The 19,123-nt window shown below is 45.4% G+C and overlaps 1 protein-coding gene across 1 annotated transcript in view; it reads left to right on the top strand.

Annotated features, from left to right (window-relative positions):
• LOC138566647 (zinc finger protein 684-like) overlaps window positions 1–19,123 on the top strand; it is a 260,085-nt gene that overhangs the window by 178,622 nt on the left and 62,340 nt on the right. Inside the window, exons 3-6 of the mRNA XM_069644196.1 lie at window positions 2,058–2,168; window positions 3,442–3,558; window positions 4,043–4,135; window positions 4,786–4,881. Coding sequence (XP_069500297.1) covers window positions 2,058–2,168; window positions 3,442–3,558; window positions 4,043–4,135; window positions 4,786–4,881 — 417 coding nt within the window. The remainder of the gene's footprint in view (window positions 1–2,057; window positions 2,169–3,441; window positions 3,559–4,042; window positions 4,136–4,785; window positions 4,882–19,123) is intronic.

Here is a 19,123-nt window from a genome sequence, read left to right as displayed (position 1 = left end):
TCTGTGTAACCCAGTGGTTAAGAGGCATTTTGCAGGCTTGACACGCCTCTATCCTCCAATTCGTAGTCTGCACCTGTCGTGGGATCTAAATGTAGTCCTGACGGCGTTGTGCCATAAGCCTTTCGAACCAATGGCCACGGTGGACCTCAAGTACCTTTCCTGGAAAGTGTCCTTTTTGGTCGCCGTTACGTCAGCAAGGCGGGTGAGTGAGCTCCAGGCCTTGTCGGTGGAGCACCCCTTTTTGGTTTTTCACAAGGATAAGGTAGTCCTAATGACAAATCCTGCTTTCCTGCCGAAGGTGGTATCTGAGTTCCATCGGAATCAGTCGATCTCCCTGACGGTCTTTTTTCCGAACCCTACCTCAGAGGCAGAAAGGGTTCTGCATTGTCTCGATGTAGTGACCACCTTACTCCTAGTCCATAGTCCCCTTTCCGCCATACGCCTGTCCGCCGTCTCCTCTAATAAGGTTCCTCTGTTATTGCTAATAGGTCTTAGACCTGGCGATAGAAAAGGACTGATGGACGATGTGCGGGGCGGAGCCAAGGTGGGTGGGGGTTACAGCCGCGTGCCGGGCCCTGCACAAGAAAGAGAGGAAGGACACATTTTTGTAAAATGTTTGGATGCTTTTTACAAAGTGCTCCGGTCCCGTCCCACAGGACAGAGAGATGTCCCATAAGTATGGAGGAAAGGGAACTATGGACTAGGATTAAGGTGGTCACTATGGTGAGTAACCTGATTATTTTATAATATGATATTTTAGTTGAGCAAATACAATTATTTAGTTTGGGCTGAATCACATCATTATGATAAACAGAATCATGCAAGCGTGCTTTGGGTTAGATTGCTACCGGTCAGTTTGAAGGAAGCAGGCCATGTTCTTGCAGCCCTGAGACAATGGCCCTACACTGCAAGTCAACATGGATTTATATAGTGTGAGGCGTGTTTGTAGGGCTGCAGGTGAAGGACCCAGAAAGGAAGATAGTGTAAGGGAACATGTAAAATAAAACAAAGGGATGTCTCCCTGTGAAAATATAATATATAAATGGTGATGGTGATACGTGTTTTGAACAGATTACTTTTCATTTTGGTGGTGCAGTGTCCGAGCAGCCTTTGACACGTTTTTTTTTTATTATGGGGGGCCCTGCAGTGTTCGAGCTGACTTTGACCCTTTTTTTATTATGGGGTCCTCCTCATATCTCCCTCTCAAGCCCATATCCCACCTACGCCTCTACTTCCTTATACCCACATACACATACCCATATAATAAACTGGTCGAAATGTGTTTGAACAAAAGTGCACAACCTAAATGAAAACATTTAAAATTAATATGGTATATAGTGTTGTATGTCATCTTAACATGTTAAATTCTCTTTAGACATTCAGAAAGTGTAGAATACAGGCTCTAAGCACCAATGAAAGCTTGCATGTCATGATTCTCCTTTATTCTTTTCACCGTTTCCAGCTTTGTAGCCAATCTGCAAGCTTGGAATGGGGGCTCTAACTGCCTGTAAAGGCTGTATTACAAAATTCCTTTTGTGATATGAACACACTGAGCTTTGGGAATGGAGACATGTACAAGCACTGTCAAATGGAGCCCCAGGTGAGGCATCCCTTTTATACCACTGCACAATTTGTTATCGTGCTAGGTGACCTTAGAGATCCTCGCCTTCGACTCAGGACCACTGACATAGGTTACAGTGGCACAATATAGCCCCTCTGGATCGGCTTCAATGCTTCAGTATGTTACTTTTGGCTCAAGATAATCTAGATGCACAATTGTGTCCCCATTTGTTAGTACTAGTAGGACTACTGTCTCTAGATCCCCATCTGAATCTTTCTGTCCATTGCTTTTTGGTGGTCTATTTTTACAGAGCATACATCTTCTTTAACTAGATCCGACCCCAACGTATGTCACAGTTGCTGTTCCACAGTGATTCGTACTCTGATGAAATGGTCTGTCATTCCATAAATTGGCATTTGGTAAATTACTCATACTAATTGTCATTTGGCAAGGGCTTGTAAACAGATTATTAATGTCTGTTTTCTTTCAATAACAGGCCCCCTTATTGCCACAACAGTTTTCAAATTGTCAGCTAAAGAAACGCAAGAGGTGGTTGTTACAGACCAAGAGCACACTCTGCAAAGACATGCAACTCATGATTCCCCAGGTATGTAAAGCATGCATTGAAGCTGACCACATTCTAAGGCTTATATGTGATAAGCATTCACACTTGCATGCACACGCATACATAAATCAGATACATGCATGCACACTATTTGCTTTTAGTAATTTGCAAGGTAAATTGGGGTTATACCCTTTGCCTTCTCTTACCCCATGATTTCAGATGGACAGTTGGTCAGATAAAGTGGAAACCTAAAATATAATTCGGTACCTCCTTCTCTGTCGATCTCTTGTGGGATATTACAAAAGAGGGTATAACTTCGAGAAAAGAGAGTGAACCGATGGGAGCAAAATTAAACGTCAAGAGAGGAGGAAAATCGAGAGTTGTGCAAGCTGGAAAAGACTCACACGTGACAGGGGTGGTGGCACTCTGGGTAGAAAGCAGGAAGGTGGGAACTATTGGAAGGGAAGAAGATTGAGATAACCATGTGAAACAGCATGGTACAACAGTGAGCGAATGCAGGTAGATAAGAGGCAGCTATGGAAGGAGACCAGGGATTTTATAATAGAGTACAAATTATATGCACGGAAGGGAGGGAGTTAATGAAAGTGAGGTAGAGAGAGACACATAAAGATCCGATGGGAAGGGAGAGGGAGGCATCTACGTTCAGAGAGAAATGGGAAATGAACCATGGAAAGGAAAGTGAGACACGTAGAAATGTATTACGAGAGAGACGCCGAAAGCAAAATGTGAAATGCAGACGAAAGAGGTAAGAGACATTGAGGTAGCGAACCAGAGCGACACACTGATGGTGGAGTACGTGTAGGTGTTGTAAGGGAGGTAAATGGGAAAAAGATAGTCACTTCTAATGACAGAATACATTTGTGAGACAGCCAGTCACTGGAGTGAGAAATCCAAGATAGAAAGTAAGAGAGCCATCAAGAGGGCTTGGGAAGACGGATATAAATGTAGGAACAGTTGTTAGTGCCCACTATTCATTCTGGTTTTATTCTGGTGGTTTTAAAGGCATGTAAAAGAGATGCATGTGTGACATGTACCATACAAATCAGTTCTACATAGGTTTTGGAAATGAATAGTTTTGCCTTTGTATCTTAGGTATGTGCCTAACTCGGTTGCTCTATTTTTCTTTTTTTTTATCTCCACAAAACATACTGGAAGAGTTAAGTCTAAGGATAGGAATGACTGGCATTCAAATTCGGGGAGAATGCAAAATGAAATCTTGGAATACAGGGAAAAAAGGAAAAGGGGCATTGGTTCATGCTATTGTGTTGAAAATGCATTTCTATGTTTACACCAGGTGATGTAATCCTTACTAGGCCAGGCATGCTGTTAAGGATACACACAGATGAAGAACTGTGTCCGAAGAGTGATCTGGCCACCCATGGGAGAGAGAAAAATCACTGCCGAATCCCAGGTAGGAAGAAGGAACAGGAAAACTCCAACACGCCCCACTGTAAACCTCTTTGTCACCCACCAGGGGTCATGACCCTGCCAAACACAGGTTAGACCCTGGCATTCCGGTAATTTGAGGGTGAGGCTCCATAGTGGAAGCAGTACCATATCCTTATCCTAACAACAGATAATAATAATAATAATTTAGCATTTATATAGCGCTACGAACCCTCGGGTATTTGAGCGCTGCTTATTATTACCCACGGTGTGCCTGCGTCAGCAAGCTCTGCACAGATGTCAAAGCGAGCGCTCTACTCGCTGTGCTATCGGACCGGCTTGAAGGGCACCTGTCCTACCAAAGACCTTCCCCTATCTACTCACCCTCCAAATACTTGGGTGAATTGTCAAAATCACAATACTTTAGCATTCATGTTTGCCATATTCACTACTCAGAATTATTAACTTCCTGTATTAGCTAAATGTTTGCAGCTTTTTCCTCCATTCAGAAATGTGTTTGAGCAAAGAAGAGGAGCCAGTTCCAATTTTCATTGACCATCTTGGTGCAGAGGTCACAGATGGCAGCGCTGACAGGGACTCGGGCAAGTTACATTACCAATGTTTTTTTTAATGAAATAATGGCGCTAATTACTTGTGTTTTGTGTTTTTATTTCTCGGGGGCATGGGTTGAGATCTACTCATAGGCTGTATGTTGGAAACAGGCCCTAGGTGTTACATTGCTGGCACTGAACCATCCTTTTTTCCATCAACGTCAACGGCAGTCCCTTTGTTTGCTCTATTGCCACTGCTACAAATTATGTGTTGCTTTGCTCAAAAAAGCAATTTGAAAAGCTCACTTTCCTTCGCAGGGTCTTGTGATAGGTTGTTCAAGGGGATCAGATCGTCTTTCTTTTCTTACCAACACTTCATTAGCCCCTTAAATTACACGTCTATTGTGTGATCAGATCTGCACGCCGGCCCTGCCGGCTCATAATGGGGTCCTTTGATAGACCTGTACTGGATGATCAAATCATCCAGGGGCTGCCAGCTCCCGATAAGATCCTTTGCCAGGCGCTAACAGCAAACCAAATTGTTCTCAGACCAGGTCAGCAGGTGAATTATTAGGACGTGTGATTTTCTTGGAACTGTAACGCCTTCCTCATGCAGAAAAAAGGGGTTGAGACAAACATTGCTTGCCGTTCATAATATATAGCTGTAGTAATGTTGTACTTGATTTCTTTTTTATGTATAGGACACGAGATTGTTTCATTCCGCATAAAAAATGAGGAAGAGACCTATTGCATGGATTATAAGGACAGCACAATCAGAAGCACAAGCATTTCCACAGGTGAGTAAATAGTACGTTGCTGCGTGGAATAAGAAGCACTCAACTGTTACATGACCAAGATTGTGCTCAATGCAGACGTATGTCCCAAGCAGTCCAATTTTGCATGTTAAGAATTACCAGCAAAAAATAAAGTGGCAGTGGGCAAAATAACAACGTGATGAGCAGGAACATAAAGCAGCTCCTAGGTATCTAACGTCACCCAGTAAGCAGGAGCAGACCTGTAGGGGACAAGGAGCTAATCCTAGTGAGTTGCAAATCAAACTTACATGGTCTAACCTTTTGTCCATATATTCGACCAAATATGCTTTAAAAGCATTCTGCATATGCCCTAATGCTCCTGTACACACATTCCCAAATACACTGAGTAAATATCAGTTAGATATGTTTGTATAGCACCAGCTTTCCTGTGGAGTCAAAAATAGCTACTAGCACCTTTTGGTGTCAAGCTAACCAGGCTCTTCTAGGCTACAACAAGGAATTAAATAGTTCCCAACTCCTGGCAATTTCAAACCCTGATTAGTGGGTGAAGCCCCTGACTAAATCTCATTTTCATAGCACAACATGATTAACTTGAGTTTGCTACTCACATTCACCATCAGGCATTGATCCGCCTTTTTCAGTGTCCTCTGCTTTTAACAGCTGCTACTCCATTTCTGTCTCATGATGGCATCTCTTCACTAACAGAGACATCCCTCCATCTTGTCTCACCAATATTGAATAACTGACTATCTTTTCTGCAAGTAAGCACAGTGCGTGCGTCCACCGGTCGTGAGGAGGTTGCCTACCAGAGGAGAGAATTGCCAGCAACAGCACCGCAGAATAGAGGGAATGTGCAAACCTCATCATAGTGACCTGGTCGAGCAGGACAAACCTTCGAGACGGGGCATGTGGCCGAGAAGCCACTTGACAGGCTGTTAGTTCCATGGCAGAAGCAGTGATGACCTATGCCCAGTGGGAAGTGTAGGGGGTTATGGTATCACAAGTATGACACTGACACAATAGTTACAATTTGTAAAAACCTTTATGGAAGTTTCTGGGGTTGGAAAAACTCCTACTTTGCCCTATAGCTAAGATGGGATTAGTCTCAACCATCAAACGATAATGAAAAAAAAAATTCTCAGTGGAGTCTGTCAAATCAAAATGGCCTATGCTAATAAAACCTAATGCCTGACCTATATCTTGTACAAAAAGTGTATAAAGTAGAAATGTATATAAAGGAAAAATCGGTGTTCAAAAGAATAAATTTGGCTGAATCAGCTCTCTTCCCCATGTTAGACCACACAGAGTAAGGCGGTCCCTGTAGGCATGATGATACACTCTGGCTTGGGTTTTCGAGGCCCACCTGGCCTTCCACGTTAGAGTCTTTATTTCCAGACTTCCAAATAATGGTCCAACAACAATTTCACATAGGTCCCCCTTTGTCAGGCTCTGACCTCTTCAAAACAAAGTTATGATATGGCTTTTATAACGCGCCTACACAAGTGTTTCAAGGCGCGATGAGGCAAGGGAGAGGAAACAGAGGGAAGACAGAGACAACGATCCTTCTAGGCCAGGTGTCATTGAGATCGCGCAAGGGCTGGGGAGAGGGTGAGGGGAGGGGACAATGCAGTACATAGTACAGGAGGATAACAGCAAGATAAATAAGGACAATAGATAAAAGTGCGGCCAGCTGGTGGCAAGTGCAGGGTAAGTGCAGACATTGGGTGATAAGTGCTGGTAGGGGCTGTAGGGAAAAGAGCAGTCCCTGAGTGCAAGGGTTTCCAGGGGGGCAGTGCAGGCGTGCAATTGGCCGGGAGAGGACCTGGGCCCGAGATCAGAGGGTAGCCAGGTAACCAGTGCAGTTTCAGATTCAGTTTCAGCCAGGAGATCAGCAGATGAGAGGAAGAGAGAAAGCAGAAGCAAAGAGGAAGGTCTTGAGGTGCTTCCGGAACCGGAGATGGTTCTTCTCAAGATTCAGAGAGGCAGGGAGGCTGTCCAGAGGGGAGGCCCCATCAGAAGAAAGAGATCTACCACCAACTTGTCCGTCTTTGAAAGCATTGAGTCACTTACACAGCCAAACGTCATCAGAATGCTTATTCAAAGCTTCGGTAAATGCCTAATCTCTACATTGGCCTTTTTTCACTCTCCATCTTCTATTTCGAGGTAACACCAAAAGGAAATTGGAATAGATTTGCCAGTAGGCCTTTTCCAAATGCTTGTTTATCTACTTCTCTCTTGTATCTTTTAAGCTTAGGACTTGCCCAAATGATATGCCGATTTTAATGCATTTCCATATATTGCCTCTACCCAAGGAAGAGCTCTTCAAATAGCACCGGACCACTCTTAACTAAAATACTCTACGTGATGGGAAAAGGGTAGTCTCAGTTTCTGTAGCAAATGCCATATTTCTGTCCTTGTGTGGCACCGTAGGCCCTAATTCTCTCTCCCACTTGGCCCAACTTCACCATCACATCCCCCAAACATCGTTTTATAGGCACTAGAGAGCAATTACTGAGCGATTGGGTACTCGTTTTGCTATCATCTGCCCTTGTCCATCACATGTTGTTTGTTGCCATTTTTTTGTTATGTAATCTAATGTTCGATAAAAGCTGTAAGCTTTCCTTTCATGTTGACTGAAAGAACCGAGTTCTATGGAAATCTTGACACAGACAAGAGATGATACTCTTGTTTGGAAAGACACATTGGTTTGAGGGTTGCTTCACATTCTAATGTTTTTTTTTGCTGTTCACTGTGTACGTTCAGGTTTCTGTTCCATGCATGTCTAGCTCTCCTGTGTTTTGGATTTCGGCTTTGCTCTTTTTGGGACTTCCCCCAGCGAAAGCCGTTGAAACAAAATATTTGTCCGCTAAGATGTGAAGATGGAAAGCAAAGTCTATTGCAAAGCCTCTAGATCTCCTACCTATTTGATTGTTAAGCAGCCCTCTGCAACCCGTCCATGGTTATGGCTCCAGGTAGCGATCCAGGCAAAATACAAAATCTTCTCTCGTTTGTTTTGCTGTCCAGTAGCTATTACTTTGATATACAATGTGCTGCTTGTCAAAGCATCAGAATGAGGGAGCTTTTGGGGTTTTATTTGTGTTGCTTATGTTTCGCTGCCTGCAGAGCTCTACGCTGCACATCTATGTTAATCACTGACCTCTTTGCTTAAACAATAAAGGTTACCTCTTTATTTTTTTACTTTTTTTTTATTTATGCATGGGTTGAAATCAACTTTATGCAACACTCGTATACAAAATGTATACAAACATACATAAATACGTAATTACAGTTAATCCAAATACTTTTACATATACATTTCCCCAACTCTTGTTTAAGACCTTTACATATATTTCCATTAAAAATAACTATGACAACCGGCAATCTCAGTGCCTATGCAGTGCAATTTAACCTAATCTGTCTCAGCATTTCTTTCCATATATAGAAGGCACTTGCCGTAAACACTGTAGAGCTAGCCCCATACATTTTACTCCACCATTGATCGGAATATACAAAATTGTCTGGATTACCCTTCAGTGCATAACCTTTATAGTAGCACCTTATAATCTCATGGCAACTGGTGAATACATGTCATACATGTTTCTTTGGAATCTATGTGATCACTGCGACCCTCACAATTGTGACGGCCGAAAATGCAGACTTTTAAAAAAAACATTATTTTTTAAACCCCTTAACACCACATATATATGCACGGGGAGACCCCCTGCGGAACCCCCATATTAATATTACATACTATACCCCCCACATATATATGTGGTGTAAGGGGGTCTAAAAATAAATACAAAGTCGGCATTTTCGGCCGTCATAATTGTGAGGGCGACATTTTTTGCCATTACCTGTTTCGTTGTTTCTATTGACCCCTTGCACATCCTGCATAACCTATCTAGAGGTGCAAACCCTCTCCATCTACCCAGATTTTCTTTAGTGGGGAGGATATCGAATCGTGGGTAGGTAATAAAGCACCTCAGATTAATATTAATGGGCTTTAGCTGGTATGAGCAAGGGAGATTAGGGGTAAAACGTTGTCCCGCATAGATTTTATACATCTTTTTCAAATGCAAGCTGGACAAACTCTTGTCAATGTCCCATATTGCGGTTTTCCTTACTAGGCGAGTCAAGCCTTGTGGATCATACAGCAGGTTATCCGTAGGCATATCTATCGCCACCAGGAGCTCCTCGACCGTACCCCAGAGTCTTACCATAAAATTGTCTGTCTCAGACGGGGGCACTTTAGCAATCAGGTAGAGGAGGGTATCTGCCCCAGCTAGCCTAATAGTGCGCCATAGTTTGCATCTGGCGATAAGACATATAGATTTGAGCAAAAGAACCCCCAGCTCCACTCTCGGGGCTTCTACCGGCACGCCATGAGGCACTTCTAATATGGATCTCAAATTGTTGCCTTAGATCACTTCCTGCCAAGAATTTTTTTCCTCATTCAGAAATACCACCCCATATAAGATTCCCAGGACGATCAAGGTACGATATACTGTAATCATCCCTTCCACACTACCCCTTCCCTTGGTGTAGATGATCTTTTTTAGCAACAGCCATTTGCTCATAATCCTTGGGCAAAAGAAATCACGATAACATTTTCTACTAGGGCTGGCTTTTATAGGCAGGCCAAGATATAGGTAGCTACTGACCACCTCGATCGGAATTGCATCAAGTCTCCATATATGGTTTCTTGAATTTGCTTAAAGATCGGACACTATTCGACATTGTATGATCTTAGTTTTCTCGATGTTAATTATCAGATCATTACACAAAGAATAGTGAAAGTGCCGTAATGGAGCGCTGCAGGCTCATGGAGGTCTGATCTAAAGGTATGGTGTCATCTGTTTAGCAGAGCCAGGGAATTCTTTCTCCACCGATAACTGGTGGAACATTTCTAACCCTCTCCAGGGCCTGTGCCATAACTGAGATATATATATATATACATTTCTGAGGCTTGTGGAATCTGCTTAGATCGCATGCTGTGCATAGGCAGACATCTAATGGAAGCTGTGGAGTATTACAGTTTGTTTTTGGAAACTCGAAAATGGGTGTCGTCACAGGGCGTGCCAGTAATACTATCCCTAGTGTGACGTCCACTGTACCCATGATCCCTCACGCGTCTAGGACCCTCAGATATTTTTTTTCTGCCATACTTGTCAGAAGCATCCCGCGGAGGTCCCTGGCTTTTAGCCATCATTTTGCAAAATATTATATATTCCCCTTTTTCTTCATTACCCACGTCGAGTCATCGGAATTCGAAGCTCGATGCCGGACCGGAGAAGAAAACTACTGTCGAGAGCTACACGACGGACTTTGGGCCTCGGAAGGCCTCTGGCCTCCGCCCTGTACAAGTAGGGAGAGTGGGGGGTGGTACATACTCTTCACTCATATATATTTACATATATATATTCCTACTAGCCCGCTGCCACAGGGTGCGTATGGAGGGTACCCCTTTCCAATGTTGCCCCAAGAGCAACCGCAAGTACCCTTGGGTTGACAGACACGCCACCTGTAACCCCTGCTTGCCGAGGGACCACCCCGAGGCAAACTGCAGAGCGTGTAGCCGGTTCAAGGCTAAGACTCTAAAGGACCGTTCGATCAAACGTTGGGCCCACCACGCCAGGCAACGAGAGGCCATGGAAGCGGAGGGCGCCTTAAGTGATGGCAGCAACGCCATACTATCGGGTGGCGAGGGCAACGTGGCGTCGAAAGACAGCTAAGCGCAAGTCCCCGACCTCGGAAGGTTGTCCTGCAGGGCAGCTATAGGGAAGACACCCGGCAACTCGAGGCTACCCACACCACTTCCACTAAACACTCGAAGTATAACCAAGACTCGACGCGCACGTATATACCGAATCGGTATCCTCTGGGCTTTCTCGATCAAGATCGCCGCACGACACCAGGCAACCATCCGCTGTTGCCAAGAGTGCCTCACTCACCAAAGTAATGGAGGTTCGATCGTCCAAAGACAAAGCCGACCTCCATCCCCATGCCGCACTTCAGGAGTCGACGTCAGCAGACCGCTCGACGCCTGCGCCCGTGTCCTGACGTCCTCACTCTAAGGAAAGGTACACAACCCCCGTATCTCAACGCCAGACGTCGAAAATCTCCAAAAGGGTGAAAACACCAGGGAAGCACTCTTCCACTCACGGGGAGGGGGGGAAAACAACAGGAGAAACCTTCTCAGCCTTCTTCTACACCACAGACACTTAAAGACAGTTCGAAGTCTTCTGTTAAACAAACCAAGACCCCTGCACAAGCCCATAGGTCCTGTCAGGATACAGCAGGGAACCCCTCCAGGAGAGGGTAATTCCCAGCTCAAGGGAATGGTCCAGTGAGGACATAGACAGAGTTATGTCTAGAATGTCTTCCCTAGCAGACTTCTATGTATACCCCTGATGGGTCTACTCCCTCAGGGTCTAGGGACCCGCAACCCCCTGGTAAGAAACCTCGAGTTGAGGCACCAACGCAAAGTCGGTCTTCTGACCCTTTCTACGTACAACCATACACTCAGTATAATGAGGATCCACTACAGGATGAGGATCCAGAATTGGCAACGTTGGACAACCAAACTGGGGTGGACTACTATGGGGATGACGAGGACCAAGAGGAGGACGAAGATAACCCAGAAGTCTACAGAGTAGACTCCCCAGTAGACAAGGAACACTGGCAGAACACTTCCGCATATATACTCAGGGAGCTCAGGAGGAGAGGGACTTTGCCGAGGAACTAGTGGGAGAAAAGAGACCCCCTCACCAGGCAGTAAACCCCAGGATCGAAAAGTTGTTCAGAGCAGCCCAGTCAGACCCGCTGTACATAAGGGGGCAGCTGAAACCTCACTCCCTGGTAGTCACTAATACCCGAAAGAGGGCGGGAACGCCCCTATCATGGTCTGAGGCTCCCCCCGACAAGGAGAGCAAAAAGATCTACGGGTTGGGAAGGAAGGTAGCCTCCACTTCCGCCTACCAGGCAAGGATTGCCAACTCCACCACTCTGCTGGCTAGTTACAACTGCCACCAGTGGGAACAGGTTGCTGCACTCATCGACTCCACGCCAGATCCTCTAAAGAGCCAGTTGGCACAGGTTGCGTCGGAGGGGAAGGCCGTGTCCGGTTGCATCCTTAAGGCAACCTTTGATGGCACGGATAAAGCCGGCAGGCTCATAGCAGAGAGCACTGTTATTAAGAGGCCTGCTTGGTTAAGGCAGTCAGGGTTTAAACCCGAGACACAAGCATCCTTAATAGACAAGCCGGTGGAGCCTGATCTACTGTTTGGCAAGGCGGTAGAGGACGCATTAAAAAATGCCAAAGATGAGTATGAGTCTCTGAAATCCCTGGGATAGTTGACCAACAAACCCCCTAATCAAAGAGGGAATGGCAATTTTCATCACCCACGCGGCCAAAATTCACAAAGAGGCTCCAACTATTCTCTGGGGCAGGGCACACCATGGGGTAACAACCAGCAGTCTACCCAGAGTTACAACAGGCGAAACAAAAGGGGTTGTGGTAAGGGTAGAGGCAGCCCCAGCAGAGGCAGCACACCTCCCGCAAAGCAGTGACGCCGAGATCAGGGTCCCTTCCCACACATCTCCAGTAGGGGGGCGCATTACCAACTTCACCCAAGCTTGGGAAGGGATCACATCAGACAGATGGGTGCTGTCCACAGTGTCCGCAGGATACTGCATAGAACTGCTCGAGCGTCCCCGAAACCACCCTCCACGACAAAAGGTACATTCCTTAGACCACCAGAAGATCCTCCTCTAGGAGATCATCAATCTTCTAGAAAAGGATGCGATCAAACTCGTCCCGGGCAAACAGGTAAACAAGGGTATATATTCAACTTACTTCCTTGTGCCAAAAAAAAATCTAACAATGCGCCCAGTCTTAGACTTACGCCCTGCAAACAAGTATGTCAAGCCCCAAAAGTTTCGCATTACTAGTCTCCAAGAGGTAATCCCCCTCCTAAAAAAGGGGGATTACATGGCAACATTGGACATGAAAGATGCCTATTTTCATATTTCCATGTTCCCAGCGCACAGAATATTCTTGCGGTTCAAGGTTGACAGTCAGCACTACCAGTTCAAGGTTCTGCCCTTCGGTATAGCCTCGGCTCCAAGGGTATTCACCAAGGTTCTGGCGGTGGTGGCGGCACACCTACGCAGGGAGGCAATCCCTGTGTACCCGTAACTGGACGACTGGCTCATCACGGGGGAGACCCCAGGAATTTGCAGTTCAAACATTCAAACAACAATCAACCTCCTCTTGGAATTGGGTTTCTCCATGAACGAGAAAAAATCAAGCCTGGTGCCAAGCACCTCCAAACAGTTCCTAGGAGCTGTCCTAAACACTCAAGAGGGGTTGGCCTTTCCATCAGAGGAAAGAATTCGGAACATACTACTGCAGATTCCTCAATATCAGTCCGGTCGCCAGATAACGGTGCGCAAAGCGATGCGTTTGCTAGGCATGATGGCGTCATGTATTTACCTGGTCCCCCACGCGCGCCTGCGCATGCGTCCCATGTAAGAATGGTTGGCGAAACAGTGGTGTCGGGCAAGTGGTCAGTAGGACGATCTAGTGGTCGTTTCGCCAACACTGGTACAAAGTCTTCACTGGTGGACAAGAGAGAACCTGTCAAAGGGAAAGGCCTTTTACGATCCAAAGATTCAGGCTGTAGTCATTACAGATGCATCCCTCTCAGGGTGGGGAGCACACCTCCTTCACTACACAGCTCAGGGTCTCTGGTCTCACACAGTGACCAAGAATCATATCAATCTGCTAGAGCTTCTGGCAGTATTCAGAGCGCTTCGAGCGTTCGAGCCCCACCTGTTTAAATCTGTCAGTGCAGATCTTAACAGACAGCACAACAGCGATGTTCTACCTAAACAAGCAGGGAGGGGCTTGTTCGCCAAATCTGTCCAAGCTTGCCCAGAAAATTTGGATATGGGCACTCAGACAGAACATTTACCTGTCATCTCAACATGTTCCAGGGGATCTCAATTCACTAGCAGACGCCTTGAGCAGAGATCCTCTCCCAAGAGAACACCAGTGGTCTCTACACAGAGAAGTCGTAGGAGACCTCTTCTCACAGTGGGGTTTCCCCACTATAGACCTATTTGCCACAAGCGAAAACAGACAATTCCCAGACTTCGCATCCAGGTTTCCCTAGCCAGGCTCCAAGGGGAACGCCCTGTGGAGGAACTAGTCAGGGATGTTTGCTTACGCTTTTCTACCAACTCCTCTAATGAGGAAGGTGGTCAACAAGATGCACAGAGAATCGATGACGCTCATCCTGGTTGCTCCTATGTGGGCGAGTCAACCGTGGTTCCCACACCTGCGCAGCTAGCAGTGTGCGAACCCATCAGACTCCCGTGCTGGTACAACCTACTATCCCAGCACCAAGGTCAAACAGTGCATCCTCAACCCAGCTTAATGAATTTGGCAGCATGACTGCTGAAGTCATAGAGTTTGGACACCTCAACTTACCACAGAGGTGCATGGACATCCTAAAGGAATCTAGGAAGCCCAACACTAGGCACTGTTATTTTGACAAATGGAAAAGATTTGTTATCTGGTGCCAGAATAAGCAAATCAACCCAGTTGATTGCACTCCTTCCACTATTGTCACCTACATGCTCCACCTGCTGGACGCAGGGTTGGTATTTAATTCACTAAAGGTACACCTGGCAGCTCTGTCAGCATACACCATCTCCCATAACAGGATATTGTGGTGGAAAGTACCAGTGGTTAAAGCCTTCATGCAAGGGGTAAAGAGTCTCCACCCTCCAATTTCTAACCCACCACCCGGATGGGACCTTAAAGTGGTCCTGGCTAAGCTCACGGGCCCCCCATTCGAGCCCATGCATAAAAGCAGTCTCAAACACCTGACATATAAAACTGCCTTCTTAGTAGCCATCACATCGATAGGAAGGGTCAGTGAAATTCAGGCTCTGCCAGTGCTGGATCATTTCTTTACTGTTCATAAAGATAAACTGGTTTAACGAACACACCCTAGGTTTTCACTTAAGTTTATTTCTAAATTCCACGTTAACCAGTCCATTGAGCTTCCGGCTTTCTTTCAAGAACCCCAAAGCTCTGCTTAGGTGAAACTACTCACTCTAGATGTGCGTAGGGCGGTCCTATACTATGTAGACAAGACCAGGCCGCTAAGGAAAACAGGCAAACTGTTTGTCTCCGTAGCTACAGGCACAGAGAAAGATCGTGTCTCTAAAGGTGCCATCTCTAAGTGGATTATAAATTGTATCCAGCTGTATTACTCCCTTTCTGAAAAAAACTCTGCCTTTCATGCCAAGAGCCCACTCTACAAGAGGCATTGGGGCCACTCTGGCTTTCCATTGCAATTGTACCCTTTGACACCATTTGCAAAGCAGCTACTTGGAGCTCTATTCACACTTTTACTCAGCACTACTGCATTGTGCATTCATTCCAAGACAGATACTCAAGTGGGACAAGCGGTTCTAAGCATTTATTTGCTCATGAGCCTTCTCACATCCCACCTCCTTCTTCTAACACTGCTCGCTAATCTATGCACAGCATGTGTATCTAAGCAGATTCCACAAGCCTCAGAAGGGATACATTACTCACCGTAATCGTATTTCTGATGCTTGTATCTGCTTAAATTCACATGCGACCCACCCTTCCCCCTCTGAGAGAAGGCGCATGGATGCTTGTAGTCTTATCTTTCTTTCTATCTATCTGCTTGGATAATCTGTACTCACGCTACTCCTCTTGCTACCTCAGAAAAAATACAATCTGAGGGTCCTAGACACGTGAGGGATCATGGGTACAGTGGACGTCACACTAGGGATAGTATTACTGGCACGCCCTGTGTCGACGTCCATTTTCGAGTTTCAAAAAACAAACTGTAATACTCTCAGCTTCCACTAGATGTCGGCGTATGCACAGCATGTGAATCTAAGCAGATACAAGCATCAGAAATACGATTACGGTGAGTAATGTATTATATATATATATATATATATATATATATATATATATATATATATATATATATATATATATATATATTCTGAGGCTTATGGAATCTACTTAGATCACATGCTGTGCATAGGCCGACATCTAGTGGAAGCTGCGGAGTATTACAGTTGTTGTTTTCAAAACTCGAAAAGGGACGTCGACAGGCCGTGCCAGTAATACTATCCCTAGTGTCATGTCCACTGTACCCATGGTGCTTCATGCGTCGAGGTCCCTCAGATTGTTTTTTTCCGCCATCATAGACGGACGCTAAAGCGTACCTCTCCTTTCAGCTCATCGCCATTTATTATTATTACCAATTACTAATAGTTTTTCTTACTATCCTTTATATTCACCGACTATCGAGACCATCCGCCGGCGGTGAAGAACAAAAGATGACCGTCGAAGACTCTCGTCGATGGATCCATTCTGGCCTTGGAAGGCCGCTCCGGGTTTCTGCCCACACATTTTAGAATGTATATGCCCCTTTTCGTACACTACATTCGCCTAGCTGCTGTGTCATTCTGTTATAGATAGGACCCCCTTTAAATTGTGCCCTAGGTGCAACAAAAAGTTCCCATGGGTCGACAAACACCTAGCGTGTAACTTGTGTCTCCCTCGGGACCACGTTGAGGGTTCCTGTCGAGTGTGTAGACTCTTCAAACCCAAGAGATTGAAGGACCACTTAACTAAACGCTGGGCCCACCACGCCAGGCTGCTCAAGGCCATGGAAGTGGAGGGTGACGGCAGCAACGCTGTGGTATCCGATGGCGAAGGTGACAGGGTTACTCCAGGTTTCCCAAGCGCAGGCCCCCAAGCCCAACAGACAGACAGGCCGGCAGCCTTGTTACGGGGACGACACCCGTCAGCAGAAGTGCTCTCCCTACCCCTTTCACCAAACACACAACCCACGGCAGAGACGCAACACACATGTCGAGCAAACGGCAACGAACATCATCTAAGGAGAGGTCAGTTAAATCTATGTCCTCTGGGCACTCCAGATCGAGATCGCCACATGACAGGCCCCGACTGTCGAAAGACAGACCAGACGATGTGGATAAAAGCATCCCCGAAGGTCGTGAGTCAGCTGACGACACTTCGGATTTGACCGTAGCCGAGATTCGACGTTCTGCGTCGATATCGGTAAAAAAAAACATACAAGCCGAACTAGGTCATTTAGTTAAAAAGCATGTCCCTGAAGGCCTTCTTAAGTCAAGGGACTCTAAGACAAGCTCTTCTAAGACCACTCATGGGTATAAATCACAGAAAGCTGACGAAATATAGTAATTGTGGATCTATTTTCCATTTCTTCAATTTAGCCCAGAGAATTCCCCGGTTAACCTTATCGAATGCCTTGGAGAAGTCAATATAACAAATATAGAGTGGCTTGCTCTTGGTGACTGCGGTAGATATGAGACTATATAGTACACTAATATTGTGGGAGGTTGAGTGTAATTTTCAAAAACCGGTTTGTTATTTATGCAGTATTTGTTTACATCCCATCCACTGGTGCAATTTTTTAAGCAAGATGGAGGCAAATATTTTGGAGCTACTGTTCAACATGGCTGCCAGCCTGCAATTAGCCGGATCTTTCTTTTACACCCTTTTTAAATAAAGCTATTAGAATGTAAGTTCTCCATCTGGCAGGGGTACAACTAAACCTCCAGATATCCACAAACATAGTGTAGAAGAGGGGTCTGCAAGCTGTGGCTCACCAGATGTTCTGGACTGCAACTCCCATGATTCCTCAACATTTGCTATGTTGGCTAGGGCTGATAGGAATTGTAGTCCAAAATATCTGATGAGCAAAAGATTGCAGACCCCTGGTGTAGAGTATCTGGGCCTAGAACTCTGGGTTAGCACGTAACACTACATTAGCCAACTCATTGGGTTCCGGTGCTCTAGAATTACTGAGAGCTTTTATAATAATTAGCACATCTAATTAGTAAAAGTCATGCTTACTCGCGATATAATTGCTTGGGGGGAATACAACAAATGACTCCATGTCAGATTTGAAATATAACTTCTCAATACATTCAACCCACTGTTGTTTGGAGACCAAAACTTCCTCCACTTTTGCACTGTTGACAAACTCCCTTTTAAGGGACCTAAAATGGTTTGCTGTCATTGGATCTGAGGAGTAATAGGTGAAACCAATTTGCACTTGCCAGAGCTCCTTTATGAATTTTAACCCAGTTTTTATATATCGTAGACAAATTACAGATGAAAGCATTTTTTTCCTTTTCTTCTAATACCCAGTTGTTCTTAATTGTAGCTCTAGCTTTTCGATAATCTCTTTTCTTTTCTTGGATTTTCACATCGTAAATCCTTCTGTGGGGCACAGCTCTCGGTCCAGCCCCCTGATAGAGCGCAAGGAGACCAGCCACTTTCTTCATGAGTAATTCAAAGTTCCAATGGGTTTTGCCAAGCCATCTCCCTACTGCATCCTCATGGATGGCAAAGAAAGAGGAAAGGTTACTAATATTACCATCCGTCCAAGAGGGGCGATTCAAGGCTATATGTTGACCTTGGGGTTAGTCCCAATGTGGGAGAAGGGTGTAAGATTTAGGTAGTGTAATAACCCATTTAAGGGTTGCATGGTCACTCAGCGGGCTGAATCCGGTAGCTACTGTCCCACAGTGGATCCCAAGCTGTCGGTCCACAATACGTAATCGATACAGGAGGAAGAAATATGGTTAGACCAGGTAGGTAGAAATCTGAATCCCCCTATATCTTTCTCATTCAACCAAATCAGATCTTTCTTTCATGCATCGGGACGAGTGTCCACACTGTGCCCCAACCTTCTTAATCAGACCCTTGATGAGATTTCCTATATCAACATATTCCTGAAGTCAGGGCGCATTATGATCCCCTGCAATCAATAGCATACCTTTCGGTCCAGCTCCTCCCAGGCTCTTATAATATAATCAATTGCCTTAACAATGGCACCATCAAAAGAAGAGCCCAGCACTGGCATATTAACATTTAAGATCAAAATGTGTTTGTTTTAAGGACCCAGGGAGGGATACAATTGGAGGTAGTATGTTTGTTATCCACATCATGAGGGAAAGGTTTAAAAGCAATGTGATTTCTCGCTCCTATTGCAATGCCACCCTGAGGTCTACCTCTTTCCGACTGGGTGGCTGTCGGGCAAATAATATGGAAGATGTCTAATTGAAGAGGTGTAGTAAGCCAGGTCTCTTGTAATAGGAAACTATCACTCTTTTTAATTAGAGCAAAGCTAGTGTTCTACTTTTTAAA

Source organism: Ambystoma mexicanum, chromosome 2p (genome assembly GCF_040938575.1).
Source record: "Ambystoma mexicanum isolate Mex_15411 chromosome 2p, UKY_AmexF1_1, whole genome shotgun sequence".
NCBI lineage: Eukaryota > Metazoa > Chordata > Amphibia > Caudata > Ambystomatidae > Ambystoma > Ambystoma mexicanum.
This window is presented reverse-complemented; position numbering and strand designations above follow the sequence as displayed.